A 14293-nucleotide genomic window follows, 5' to 3' on the forward strand; every position below is an offset into this window, starting at 1 on the left:
ATATGACTCATAGATACTGAGTTTACTTATATTTTTTACAAAACAAGAAGAACAAACACCGCAAAGGAGCAAAAATCTACTGCTTTTATTCTTCCTTTTCTTTTTAATAAAAAAAACCAAGCATGAGGTAGTTGTTGTGTTAAGGAGGGGGGGAACACCATAGAGAAATTGCAGTACAAATGCTACACTAGAGACACACACTACTAGATTTTTTTTTCCTTTTTCATATAAAAATTAAATAATATAAAGATGCTCTGAGGAAATAAAAAATACATTGTCATACATTAAAAAGGAGAAAAAAGAGAAAGGCCAATACCTAAAATATTAGGTACAAGAACCTAGAGGGCCCCATCGCAGCAGGAATCCCTCACCGAGCCCGCAATGAAATTAAGAAGAGCCCTAAATGGACCCTCATTCCTTTCAGTGGGGCTGAGGCAGGAGGGCTTCCTGCCTGGAAAGCGGCCTGTGTTAACACAAACATCCAGGCTAGTGAGGTGACCCAGTTGCTGGAGATGGTTCTCTATTTTCGGAACAAGTTGTTAGAAGCACTCGCAGAGTGTGTAATAAGTGGCAGCAACACCTGCCTGCAAGGAAAGGGCCAGCATCCATCAGAAACATGGGGGCAGGGGGAAGGCTGCTTTCCTGATGATGATGAACACAGAAAACATAGGGAAAGGATGGGAGGAGGGGTGCTTTCTCAGCCCCAGGGCCACATTCCCCTGTGGGTAACCTCCCAGGGGCCGCAGGCCAGTGCTGCATGGAGGCCAGAGGCAAAAGCAATGGAGGTACAGTAGGCTAGATTTAGAGGTGTGCCAACTTAAGAGGTTCCTACAGACCCACCTGCCCCTCCACATTCTCCATGAGACAAACAGGAGGCAGTATTGCAGTTCAGGGACACAGCCCAGCTGGGCAAAAGCACCTAGGAGGGCTGCATTGCCAGATCAAGAGGTCCATGGAGGTGTGTGCATCTTTGACCCCCCAGGACTGAGGCACTCCACCCATAAAGAAAGGCTTTCATTGCAAGGGAGGAAAAACTGACCTGTGGTTGTGAGCACATCACGGTGAAGGCTAAAGTGAAACTGTTGTCCGGGCCAATAAAACCTTCATACTGCTTGATTCGGCTGAACGTATAAACCGGCCCTAAATACTGCAGCTCTCACATAAGGTGAGGGAGCAGGGATGTCACAGCAGCATTGCAAGGGGGGAAGGGGTGACCCTCTCTACTCAATCAGAAAAGTCAGCATCGGTAGAGGACGCAACCCAATAGGGTGCCTGCCTGGGAGGTGGAGGGAAATTTCAAGGAATAGGTTGAGCGTTTCGGAACAGTTCCACAGCCCCACTGTGTCCCCACCCCAATGCTTTCCTGCTGCTGGATGTTGAGGGCCAGGTTGGTTGGGGCTCCTTTTAAGCACCAGAAGAACACCAGATGAGCTGCAGTGCACTTGGAATACCTGCAGGCTGAATTCTGCGTGCTGGTAGTAGAAATATGTTACTGGAGTCCTTGGACCAATGGCAACAGGGAAAGGATCGCCATATTGTTCCCTGGGCCCTTTTACAGGCCCTTTTTACAAAGGTGGTAAACTTTTATTCTGCTTTTGGGGCAGGGGGTTGATAAAGGAATATCTTTAGCATCTCATGCACACTTGATGCACAACACAGTTTCCGCTCCTACTTCAGAGAGGGAGATCCAACAGCCTTTCAGAAACTGCAGGACTGCAGCTTTAACCATCCTGATTGCTGTGTATCACACACTTGGAAAGTGTCACCTGGTTCGATGTTAGACTGGAGACAGACAAAAGTTTTAAGCTGAAAGTGGGTTGAGAGAGGCGACCATTCGAACGGCCTTCCATACTGAATCAGCTCTCATCCCTCTGTCTGCAGTGGTGACTTCTCTCTACCTGTGTTTTTAAGTAGAGTTCAAAACAAGAGGTGCACATGGAGGGAGGCGGTCGGATTTCTCTAACTGTGTTATTTCAACTGAGATCTGTTTGAACAAAATGTGCATTTACCGTATTTTTTGCTCTATAAGACTCACTTTTTCTCTCCTAAAAAGTAAGGGGAAATGTGTGTGCATCTTATGGAGCGCATGCAGGCTGCGCAGCTATCCCAGAAGCCAGAACAGCAAGAGGGATTGCTGCTTTCCTTGCGCAGCGATCCCTCTTGCTGTTCTGGCTTCTGAGATTCAGAATTTTTTTCTCTTGTTTTCCTCCTCCAAAAACTAGGTGCGTCTTGTGGTCTGGTGCGCCTTATAGAGCGAAAAATATGGTATGTTATGCTAATGCAAATTCATTTTTGGCATTTCCAGTTACGGATGCCATTAGGCATGGGGGTTCTCTTTCCTGTTTTTAAAAGCAGGGGTAAAAGCATTAATTCTGGATAGTTGATATTTAATGTAATTAAAATATTTCTATTGGGGTAAAAAAAATACCTCATCACATAAGTCTTTAAGACTTGTAAAAAGCATCCCCCTCGAGGCTGAATTTGGAAAGTGCCCCTTTCCTCCTAATCTTGCATATGAAATAAGCTGAATTGGTGCCAGGGGTTGGCAAAGGTATCCCTGACCCCCAGTTAAAGGGCTCAGCAGCTACAAACCAATACAACCATCCTTGCACAGGGTGGGGGGTTGAGGGAACGGCTCAGCCAGATGAGAGGCAGTGCACCCCACCTGTTTAGGCCCTATATCAGCAAAGGGAGACCCTTCCATAGGGCCCTGTGTTGACACAAGAGATTCTGGGTCGGTTTCACAAGTCACACAACCTACTGCTCCTCTGCAAGGCCAGATTGCCAAAAGGCCTCGTAAAAGCTGGACCCAAATGTCTTACTCTGTGCCCTACAGAGGTGCAAACCTGACACTGGTGCCAACATCAGAAGGGAGCAGCGCTCATTCCATTGCGCCAAGGCTCCTCCGGGCTGCATGGCAACCACCATAAGGTGGCACTACGGGGTTGTGTGGGCTGGAGGGGGAAAATCCTGATGGGATGAAAACACCCTGAGGGCCTTGTGTGGCCCACACTGGCCCTTTGTGACCCCAGAATACCGGTCCATGGCACCTTCTTAACCCTCAGCAGCCACATAAAGGTAAAGGGACCCCTGACCATTAGGTCCAGTCGCAGACGACTCTGGGGTTGCGGCGCTCATCTTGCTTTATTGGCTGAGGGAGCCGGCATACAGCTTCCGGGTCATGTGGCCAGCATGACTAAGCCGCTTCTGGCAAACCAGAGCAGCGCATGGAAACACCATTTACCTTCCCGCTGGAGTGGTACTTATTTATCTACTTGAACTTTGACGTGCTTTTGAACTGCTTTGTTGGCAGGAGCAGGGACCGAACAACAGGCTCTCACCCGGTCGCAGGGATTTGAACCGCCAACCTTCTGATCAGCAAGTCCTAGGCTCTGTGATTTAACCCACAGCACCACCCACGTCCCCAGCAGCTACATAAACGTTTCCAAAGTGGGTGCTGCAGGAGAACTGCTCACAAAATAAGACAGGCAGCAGCTTCTGGGGTCCTAACGCAAAGGCAAAATACTTGTGGGGTTGGGAGGAGGTCTCCATAGTAAAAATGTTTGGGAGGCACTGCTGTACCTTCTTACAGGAACACAGGAAGCTGCCTTATACGAGTCCATCTAGCTTGGTATTGTCTACTCTGTCTGGCAGCAGTGGCTCTCTGGGGGTTTCCAGGCCCTCCTCCTCCTCCAAACCAGGAACTGTGAGGCTATTTAGTACCATCGAGGGCTAAGCCTTATTTAATAGGTATTACGTTACTTCTAAGCTCTGCTCTGGTCAAAGGTTTATAGTCAACGCCGTCTTCAAAGATGGTGGACGCAGGCCACACTCTCAAACACTGAGGGTGAATTGATTATACTAGAGAGGCTGCTACACAAGAGGGCCTGCGACTGGCCTGTGGGGAAAGCCTTGCGCAGGTTGGCTTGCGCATCTTCTCCCCCTTCTGGAAGGGAGTCAGAGTCCCCGCTCTCGGCCGAGTCCAGGCTTTGGCAAGGCCTTGGGAAGCCAGTGTCTGTCTCAAGAAATTCAGCGGCCATCTTGTGGGCCTGCCCATCTATGCTGAGCAACACACTGTGGGCCTCAGGGTCACTCTCGTTTTCTTGGTCCTGGGACACTTTGGTGAGGCTCAGGCTCGGGGACGCCTGCCGTGACGAGTCCTTCGCATGGAGGTGTTCCCGTTCGCAGTCCTCAGAGAGAACAGGTTCCCCGTCCAGCACACAAAGCTGGGAGTCAAAATCTCGGTCAGAGGCTGAGAAGTCGGAGTGGACTATGACTTCTGCTTCCATCTGGTTGAGGCTGCTGGGGGCGTGTTCCTTGTCCGCGTCGTTCTGTATTATGAAAGAGACAAGCGGAGAGTAGGAACAGCGGTGAAATACTGCAAGGTGTGTTTATCGAAAAGCAGGAGGTGCGTCTTGAACAAACGTAGGATGAGGAACACCTGGCTTGACAGCAGAACATATGAAAAGGATCTGCAGGTCTTAGTGAACACAAGCTTAACATGAGTCAACAGTGTGATGCAAGAGGAAAAAAGGTGAATGCTATTCTAGGCTGCATCAACTGAAGTACAGTGGTACCTCAGGTTAAGTACTTAATTCGTTCTGGAGGTCTTAACCTGAAGCACCACTTTAGCTAATGGGGCCTCCTGCTGCTGTGCTGCCAGAGCACAATTTCTGTTCTCATCCTGAAGCAAAGTTCTTAATCCGAGGTACTATTTCTGGGTTAGCAAAGTCTGTAACCTGAAGCATGTCAACCCAAGGTACCACTGTATAATGTCTCTGGGCCTTAAATTGAGGCTCATATAACAAAAAATAATATTTGGAATATACTGGACCCCATTAAAGGAAAGGTAAAGGGACTCCTGACCATTAGGTCCAGTCGCGACCGACTCTGGGGTTGCGGCACTCATCTCGCTTTATTGGCCAAGGGAGCCGGCGTACAGCAACCGGGTCATGTGGCCAGCTGACTAAGCTGCTTCTGACGAACCAGAGCAGCGTTTGTTTAAAAAAGCGCTATCTAAATATCTAACTGCTGGAGATGCAGCAGGGATAATGCTTCTCTAAAATATGTGTTTTTTCTTGCAGGGTTCCCGCGCAAATTGGGGGGGCGCTGAGGGTGCCCGCCGAGTCCCACCGTCACAGGCTTCTCCCGCCTGTGGTTTTCGAAGGGGTCCCCGCTTCGCCGTAGCGGCAAGACCCGATTTCCGCTGAGCCACTCCCTCAAGTCTAGAGGGAATCAGCCATTGCTGGTGGCGCCGCCTCCGGAAGTCAGATTTACTTCAGTTTTAAGTAAAATTTATGAAACCTTGGAAAAATTAAGCAAACAAGTGACTGAAGCAACAACTAAAATTGACCAAAATACTACTAGCATCAACAACTTGGGGCAGAAGGTGAACTCAAATACAGAATCCATTGAAAAACTGCTGCAAGAATCTACTTTAAATCGAAAGACAGCTGAGGAAGCAAAGGAAAAAGCAGCGGCTGTAGAGGAAAAGATAACACCGATATGTAAACAGCTTGGGGACCACCACTCGCTTTTGTCTATGATTGAACTGAAGGAGAAACAGACTAATCTGAGGATCAGGTCGGTACCTGAACTTGAAAAAGACAGCCTAAGTGATTTTCTTACACAGGAATTTGCAGACTTTTGGAACCTGAATGATAAACAAGACTTCAAGATAGTAAGTGCTTTCAGACTTGGAAGAGGAGGGGAAAAGAACAGGGTGAGAGACTGTTTGATCACCCTCCGATCAAAAGAGGAGAGAGATAAAATATTGAGTCTGCACTTCCAGAATACCCTGGAAATAAACGAATCAAGAGTGGAGATATTTAAGGACATCCCGAAACATCTTTTGGACCTTAGGTCTAACTACGGAGATTTGGTGGCCCTGTTGAGAAGAAACAGAATCATTTATAGGTAGGAATTCCCCCAAGGCCTATCTTTTACCTTTAAAGGGAAAAAGTTTAAAATAAGATCAGTGGAAGATAAAGAAAGATTTCTGAGAGACCACGAAGAAGACCTGCAAAAAGAAGCTGAAGAAGAGCTAAGAGCTTTAAAACCAGGAATACAAAACGTAGTACCACCACCTTTGGGATTGGACAAGCTAGAGAAAGTGATACCACCGTCAGAAAAAGAACAATTATTGGGAGCAGTCGGAGGAGAAGCAAAATAAATACACCATGTCTCTGCAACTATTAAGTTGGAACATTCATGGATTTAACTCCCCGGAGAAAAGGAAGAAAGTCTTTTATTTATTGAAAAAGGAACAATTGGACTTGATTTGTTTACAGGAAACACATGTGATAAGGCTACATAGGAAAGTATTGATTAATAAAAGATTGGGTCAAGAGTTTATCTCATCGGACAAGGTCAAAAAGAGAGGAGTAGTTATTTATGCAAAAGAGAGCCTATCACCGAAATTTGTTTTTAAAGATGATCAAGGAAGATTTGTGGCAATTGAAATTCAGACACAAGGAGAAAAAATTTTGATAGTAGGAGTATATGCACCGAATGAGGGGAAATCTGAATTTTTTAAGAAGTTGCATGAGACATTGTTAGACTATATGGATTACAACATTATCATGATGGGAGATATGAACGGAGTGGTATCTACAAACATGGATAAGTCGCAGAGACAGGTAGTTACAAAAGATGGCAGACTACCAAAAACATTTTTTGAATTGACTGACAATATGGATTTGATTGACATTTGGAGAACTAAGAATCCCTTGGGTAGAGAGGGAACATTCTTCTCTGAAGCCAAAATGACATGGACAAGAATTGACCAAATTTGGATATCTAGAGGACTGGCACCTAAGACTCGAAAAGTGGAAATTTGCCCTAAAACTTGCTCCGACCATAATGCTGTGAAAATGGAGATGAAACTAACACCAACCGGTTCTTTCAGATGGAGGATGAATGACACCTTGTTCAGAGATCAAGAGGTTATCAAGAAGGCCCAAAAAACCTTGAGAGATTATTTTGAGATAAATTTGAACACTACTACTGAAAAAAGAGTAATCTGGGACGCAAGTAAAGCAGTTATGAGGGGGTTTCTGATTCAGCAGAATGCAATAAAGAAGAGAGCTCAAAATGAGAAAAAAGATAAAATTTTGGAAAAAAATAAAAGAGGGTGAAAAGAAACTGAGAGCGAAACCAAAGTCACAAGAGATTCTGAGAGATATAAAGTTATTTCAAGTGCAATATATGAAGATGATGAATCAGGAAATTGAATGGAAAATTAAACAAATGAGACAAAAGACATTTGAATCGGCTAATAAATGTGGAAAATTGTTAGCTTGGCAAATGAAAAAAAGACAAAAGCTCAATACTATTACCAATTTGGAAGTGGAAGGAAAGAACATTCAGAATCCAGCGGAAATTAGAAAATGCTTCCAGAGGTATTTTAAACAGCTATATACACAGGGGCCACAGAAAGAGTTTGATATAGACCAATTCTTAAAAACAAATGGACTACAAAAAAATCTCTCAAGAAAACAAGTTAACGTTGAACCATAAAATTACTGAACAGGAGGTAGAAGGTGCCATCCAGAATATGCAGTTGGGCAAATCTCCAGGGCCGGATGGCCTAACCTCAAAATATTATAGATCCCTGAAGGACTGGATAATTCAACCACTAAAGGAGGTTTGTAATGAAATTTTGGAGGGGGGGGGAGCGCAAGAGTCTTGGAAGGAAGCCTATATTACGCTTATACCGAAAATTGAGTCTGAAAAGACACAACTTAAGAATTACCGCCCCAGATCCCTGCTTAATGTGGATTACAAAATATTTGCTGATATTTTGGCTAAAAGATTAAAGAAAGTATTAGTGGAAGAGATACATAAGGACCAAGCCGGCTTTCTCCCAGGTAGACACTTGTCTGACAATACGAGGAATATAATTAACATTTTGGAGAAGTTGCAAGTGAACATTAATACTAAAGCAGTTTTAATTTTTGTAGATGCGGAGAAAGCCTTTGATAATATTTCTTGGGGTTTTATGAAGAAAAATCTTCAAGGGATGGGGGTTGGTCAAGGGTTTGAAAATGGTATAAGTGCAATTTACTCAGAACAAAAGGCTAAATTAATAGTTAATAACGTGGTGACAGAGGAACTTAAGATAGAGAAAGGTACACGACAAGGCTGCCCAATTTCCCCATTGCTTTTTATTTCGGTCCTGGAGGTTTTGCTAAATATGATTAGAAGGGACCGTCTGATTAAAGGTATACAGGTCAGAGCCAAACAATATAAACTGAAAGCTTTTGCAGATGACTTAGTAGTGACGTTACAGGAGCCAGAATCTAGTACTAAAAGAGTATTAGAACTGATTCAAGAATTTGGTCATGTGGCAGGATTCAAGTTGAACAAGTTAAAAACTAAAGTTCTCGAGAAAAATTTAACACCAATTGAGAAAGAGAGGTTTCAGGAGACAGGCCTAACACTGGTTAAGAAAGTTAAATACCTGGGGGTTAATATGACTGCTAAGAACTTAAACTTATTTAAAGACAATTATGAGAAATGTTGGTCAGAAGTGAAAAAGGACTTAGAAATATGGTCAAATTTGAAGCTTTCCTTGTTGGGTTGAATTGCTGTTATAAAGATGAATGTATTGCCAAGAATGTTATTTTTGTTTCAATCATTGCAAATCTTGGACAAAATGGACTGTTTCAAGAAGTGGCAGAGAGATATTTCTAGATTTGTCTGGCAGGGCAAGAAGCCCAGAATAAAATTTAAAATACTAACTGATGCAAAGGAAAGAGGTGGATTTGCCCTGCCAGACCTTAAACTTTATTATGAATCAGCAGCATTCTGCTGGTTGAAAGAATGGCTGCTTCTTGAGAACACAGACATCTTGGATTTAGAAGGTTTTAATAATGTTTTTGGGTGGCATGCATATTTGTGGTACGACAAGGTTAAAGCACATAAAGCATTTAAAAACCATATTGTTAGGAAAGCATTGGATAAGATATAAAGACTTACTTGAAAATAAAACCCCAAGGTGGTTGTCACCGATGGAAGCAAAGGCTCAGAAAAAGCTCAATATGGAGGCCAAGTGGCCGAAATATTGGGAAATTTTGGAGCAAGAAGGAGACAAATTGAAATTGCAGAGTTTTGAGAAATTAAAAGACAAAGTGCGAGACTGGCTTCACTATTACCAAATAAGAGAGGCTTATAATTTGGACAAAAAAATTGGCTTCCAGGTGGAAAAATCAAAATTGGAAACAGAACTGCTAGATCCCAAAACAAAGATACTTTCAAGAATGTATAACTTGCTGTTAAAATGGAACACTCAGGATGAAACGGTTAAATCTGCTACGATTAAATGGGCACAAGATGTTGGACATAACATTATGTTTGCTGACTGGGAACAGTTGTGGACCACAGGTATGAAATTTACGGCATGTAATGCCTTAAGAGAGAATATTATGAAAATGATATACAGGTGGTACATGACACCAGTCAAGCTTGCGAAAATATATCATTTGCCCGATAATAAATGTTGGAAATGTAAAGAAAATGAAGGTACATTCTTTCACCTTTGGTGGACATGCCCAAAGATTAAGGCGTTCTGGGAGATGATATATAATGAAATGAAAAAGGTATTTAAATATTCCTTCTTGAAGAAACCAGAGGCCTTTCTCCTGGGCATAGTCGGCCAATTGGTGCCAAAGAGGGACAGAACTTTCTTTATGTATGCTACAACAGCAGCAAGAATACTTATGGCAAAGTATTGGAAGACACAAGATTTACCCACCCTGGAAGAGTGGCAGATGAAGGTGATGGACTATATGGAACTGGCGGAAATGACTGGCAGAATCCGAGACCAGGGAGAAGAGTCGGTGGAAGAAGATTGGAAGAAATTTAAAGACTATCTGCAGAAGTATTGTAAAATTAATGAATGTTAAAATGATGTTGGATTGAAATTAAGTGGCATTAGCAACAAGGTTAATAAGAATATGTTAAAATGGACTGATAATGGATGAAAATATACAGTTACAATATGTTAAGATATAGAGTTAAGATAAATGAAAGAGGGTAAGGATTTGCTGAACTGACTATGTGAACGGGAATACAAAAAAGGGAGGTGTGAGGAGGTCAAGGAAACAAGTAAATGAGTTTAAAGATATGGAAAAAATGGATTTGTTTTTAACTTTTTCTATTTATTTCTATTTTGTATTTTTTTTTCTATGTATTTTTGTATTTTTTGTATTGATTCTTTTCTTTTTTTGTCTTTCTTTTCTTATCTTGTTAACTTTTGCTTTTTGTAAAATCTTAATAAATATCTTATAAAAAAAATTAAATATGTGTTTTTTCATTGTCCTATATTGAAAGATTTTTGGCAGAAGATAACTGAAACTATCAACAGAACTGTATGGAACAACCTTGCATTTACAGAGCAAAATATCCTCTTGAATTATATTTGCAGCACATGGAACCTTGCAGAAGGACAATGGGGGTGGGCTCTCTGTGCCCTTACCACAGCAAGAAGACTGATACTGATAAGTTGGAAAAATAAAAATGTGGCTCCCTTCTACGATTAGATTGAAAACTTATACAAACATATGAACAACTTGCATATAAACACAGTTGCAATGGGCAAATTCAATGATATCTGGAATCCAGTCTTACAAATACTGTAATAGGTTAAGATCTGGTGATGTCCACACACACACAAAAGTATAATGTCCAGATCAAGGGAAGTCACTAGAGTCTGAGTAGCTATCCAGCCAAATTATGCTGACCCCTGGCACCAACCTGGGGAAATTCCTATAGGTGCTCTGTTGACAGAATGCACTTTATCCTGGTAAACTAGTCAACCAGGCATTCTGAAGAGAAGCCAGGAATTTAAATGTAACTTTGCAGTCCCCAGTGTTATGTGAGCCCTGCAAACAAATCTTTTCCTTCTTGTTCCAAACAGCAAGAACCCCCCTGCTGGGAATACACACCGTAACAACCTCATAGACCAGCGCTTGCAGCAAGACCTTTTGCCCTCCATTGGACGCCATCTTCAACGATCCGTTCAAAGCCATGGTGGGATCTTTGGGAGCTGTGTCTCCATAGCCAGCGATGCTGTTTGCCCAGCTGCTCAGCGATTTCTCCCAGGGAGGCTACAGAATTGTAAGGAAAGGAAGGTACATTATCTCTGGTGCCACACAGGAAGATCCAAGGTCTGTGGGTGGAAATAAAGCCTAAGGGTTTTGGGGACACTTTGCTGCTGGGATTTGCAAGGCAAATGGAAGCAGTGGGAATAAACAAAGGTAAACAAAATGAACTTTCTAATAATGTAAAAAAGGAAAAGGCTGTTCCTCACCAGCCTTTCCCAGATGTTTCAGACCGCAACTCCTGTCAGTCCCAGCCAGCACAGCTGTCTAAAACATCTGGAGGGAACCCGTAAGGCTGCTCTTCTCCAACCAGTTTGAAGCCATGGTGAAATAATCAAATAAAGGCTTTGTTTCCACTCAGGTGAGTCTTGGCTGAGCCACTTTGGACTTAAGGTAGCCAAATGCAATAAGGACTTAATCCCAGCCCATAATTAGTATGTCAGGGAGAAAGGTAGTCAACAGCTGCATGACATGCTAGCTTTCTAGGTGAGGGGATTAAAACTTGTTTTTTTGGTACAGAGGAGTATTCAGTGATGTGAGCCCTCATCTGCAGTCTAGCACTCTAGTGAGAATGAGGGCAAAAAGGGCCTCAACAAAGTGTATATGAACTCTTGCAAAGCGTTCTACTCTTTAATGAGTTTCTTACCGCTTAGTGACCTGTAACAAAATAAAAATATTAAAGAGAGCTGGGTTAATAGCTTTTTAAAAAAAAAACAGAAACAGAATTTTGCAGTCTTCTGAAGTTAGACAAATTTATTCAGCTTTACATCATTTCTTCCCCTGCTAGGTTCTGAATTTCTCTGGCTTTGGCTCACATGTTTCAAGTCTGCCTTTGCAGACTTAAGGGAACTAACTTGCTTGTTTGTTTGTGGGAGCGGGCAGGATGGAAGAAGGAGTTTCTTGTCTTTCTGCCTCTAGGTGCTCAGCTTTGGACTAGTTTGGACCAAGTAAATTGATTCATAAGCAGGGTTGATATATGATGCATGTGTTTCAAAAGGCCATGGGTTTTCTTCCCCTGTCAAAATTGCCAAAAGGATAACAACGTCAGCTAGGGATGGGCCCCTGTCTTTGCAAAGAGGTTCCCTTGTGTGGAGACACAGCCAAAACCTGACTAGAGGAGGAGGAAGAGGAAGGCAGCAAGATGGGAAATAAAAAAGCGAATTGGCTTTGCGAATTGGGCTGTTAACATGGCAGGAGAGAGAGAGAACGAACCACAGGCATGTGAGAGAAAGAAACAGGCAGCAGTGATGCTGCGACATTTTAAAATGGGAGGCTGACAGTCCTGTGGTTTATCTTGCATTGGATGATTTCCTTCAAGAGGTTTCAGCTGCATGGCCAAATCCTGCTCACTCCCCCCAGCCCCTGATCCCAGATTCAAAAACTATTGCTTCATAAAGCAGGCCAAAACCTGCTCCTCTGCGGCGTTCTCCAATCCCGTGGGCCACAAGTGTTAGCCTGTTTGCAAGTCTAATTAAATTATACAGCTAGAAGAGAACTTGTCCAGGCTCCTTTATCCTCTCCTCCTCCTCCTTTCCGGTTTGCCATAAAAACTACCACGCACAACACTTTGGGCCTTTGCCTGGCCTTTCAGAGCTTGAGCTGGTTAGCTCTCAAGTTGGCCTTTTCCAGATCCCAGAGTGGGACAGTTTTTCTGGGTGCTGGAGGCCCCCAGCTGGGGCAAAAGGACTTGCTCTCAGGTGTTTCGAAAGGTACAGAGGCTGCTGTTCCCACCCACCCACTCCCCAAACTTCCCATGAACTGGAAATTGAAAATGGCATACCACAGCCCTCCCACTCTTGCAAGGAGGACCAAGGGAGGCCTCCATATCCACTGGAAATGCCAGGGTGTTGTCTCGCCTTCCCTCCCACCTCAAAGCATGTCAGGTCCTGCTCTCAGTACCCCCAGCCCTATTTCATATCTTAGAGGAGGACCATAGGAATCTGTCTTATCCAAAGTCAGACCATTGGTCTATTGAACTCAAAATGGTCTACACGGACTGGCAGCAGCTTCTCTTCAGGGATTCTGGGAAGGAGATTCCCCCAGCCATTGGGGACTGAACCTGGGGCAGGTGCTCTAAAGCTGACCTATGATCCTTAGTCTGAAGCTGCCTTATACCAAGTTAGAGCCTTGGTCCATCTATCTAAGGTCCAGGGCCTTCTCAGTGATGGCTCCGACCTGGTGGAATGCTCTCTCCCATGAGACCAGAGCCCTGCAGAATTTAACTTTCTTCCACAGGGCCTGTAAGACAGAACTATTCTGCCTGGCTTTCAATTTGAACCTGGCCTGATCTTTTGTTCCCCTTCCTTCCCTCCCCCTCCCCTTTTTGTCAAGATTGCCTGCTCTGGGATCCCACAGCTGCTTCTCCCCTGGTCTCCTCGCTGGCCCAAGTGGGACTAATTTAGCCAGCTAGCCCTGGTGATCATCTAATGTTTATTGGATGGATTTCCCCCTTAAATTGATTTTTGATTTTTGATTTTATTGTTATTTACACTTTATACCATATTTTATGCTGTTGTGATTTTTTTTAGCATCAATTAAGTGTTTTCAATTTTGTTATTAGCTGCCCTGAGCCTGGTTTCCTGAACCAGGAAGGGCGGGGTATTAATAATAATAATAATAATAATAATAATAATAATAATAATAACAATAATCTCAGAGCTGTCTACACTGACTGGCAGCAGCTCTCAGACAGGGATGCTCTCCCAGTCCTGCCTGAAGATGCTGTACATTGAACTCAGGACCTGTGTTCTAGCCACTGAGGTACAGACCTTCAGATTCTAACACTGGATTATAAAGAGAAATGCAATCATGTTTTTCCTCTGGGGGAAAAAAGAGAAGATGAAACAGGAGGAAGGATTAGAGTAGAGGGACCTTCCCTGACATCTGTTTAGCATGCTGCTGTTCTGGCACGGAAACAGTGGAGCGGGTGAGAAATCAGAGTGTGATGCTTCCTAACATGAGGCTGACCTTGGCTCAAGTCGAGCTGACCCTGTTTCTACGTCAAAATGTGGAGGGGAGCACACCAGATGTTGTGTGTTTCTCTCGTGCCGTGACCTTTCCATGGCATGCCGTTGTCAATAATCCAGATGCGAAGGGACAAGGAAGGGTGAGCTGGGCACGTTAAAGAGCCTCCTTGTGCCAATCTTATGGCCAGGGCAGCTGGGCCAATCCCTTGGGCAAGGACACCTTCC

The 14293-nt window shown here is 43.7% G+C and overlaps 1 protein-coding gene across 3 annotated transcripts in view; it reads right to left on the bottom strand.

Moving 5' to 3' along the window:
• Positions 1 to 3727: 3727 nt before the first annotated feature.
• The window catches only part of IGDCC4 (immunoglobulin superfamily DCC subclass member 4), a 78714-nt gene continuing 68148 nt past the window's right edge, over positions 3728 to 14293 (bottom strand). For all 3 annotated transcript variants that reach the window (XM_053364683.1, XM_053364682.1, XM_053364684.1), the window contains 2 exons: positions 10947 to 11108; positions 3728 to 4331 (listed from right to left, as the gene is read on the bottom strand). In XM_053364683.1, the coding sequence (XP_053220658.1) occupies positions 3807 to 4331; positions 10947 to 11108 (687 nt within the window). In that variant the 3' untranslated portion in view covers positions 3728 to 3806. The remainder of the gene's footprint in view (positions 4332 to 10946; positions 11109 to 14293) is intronic.

This window comes from Podarcis raffonei, chromosome 14 (assembly GCF_027172205.1).
Source record: "Podarcis raffonei isolate rPodRaf1 chromosome 14, rPodRaf1.pri, whole genome shotgun sequence".
In the NCBI taxonomy this organism is placed as follows: domain Eukaryota; kingdom Metazoa; phylum Chordata; class Lepidosauria; order Squamata; family Lacertidae; genus Podarcis; species Podarcis raffonei.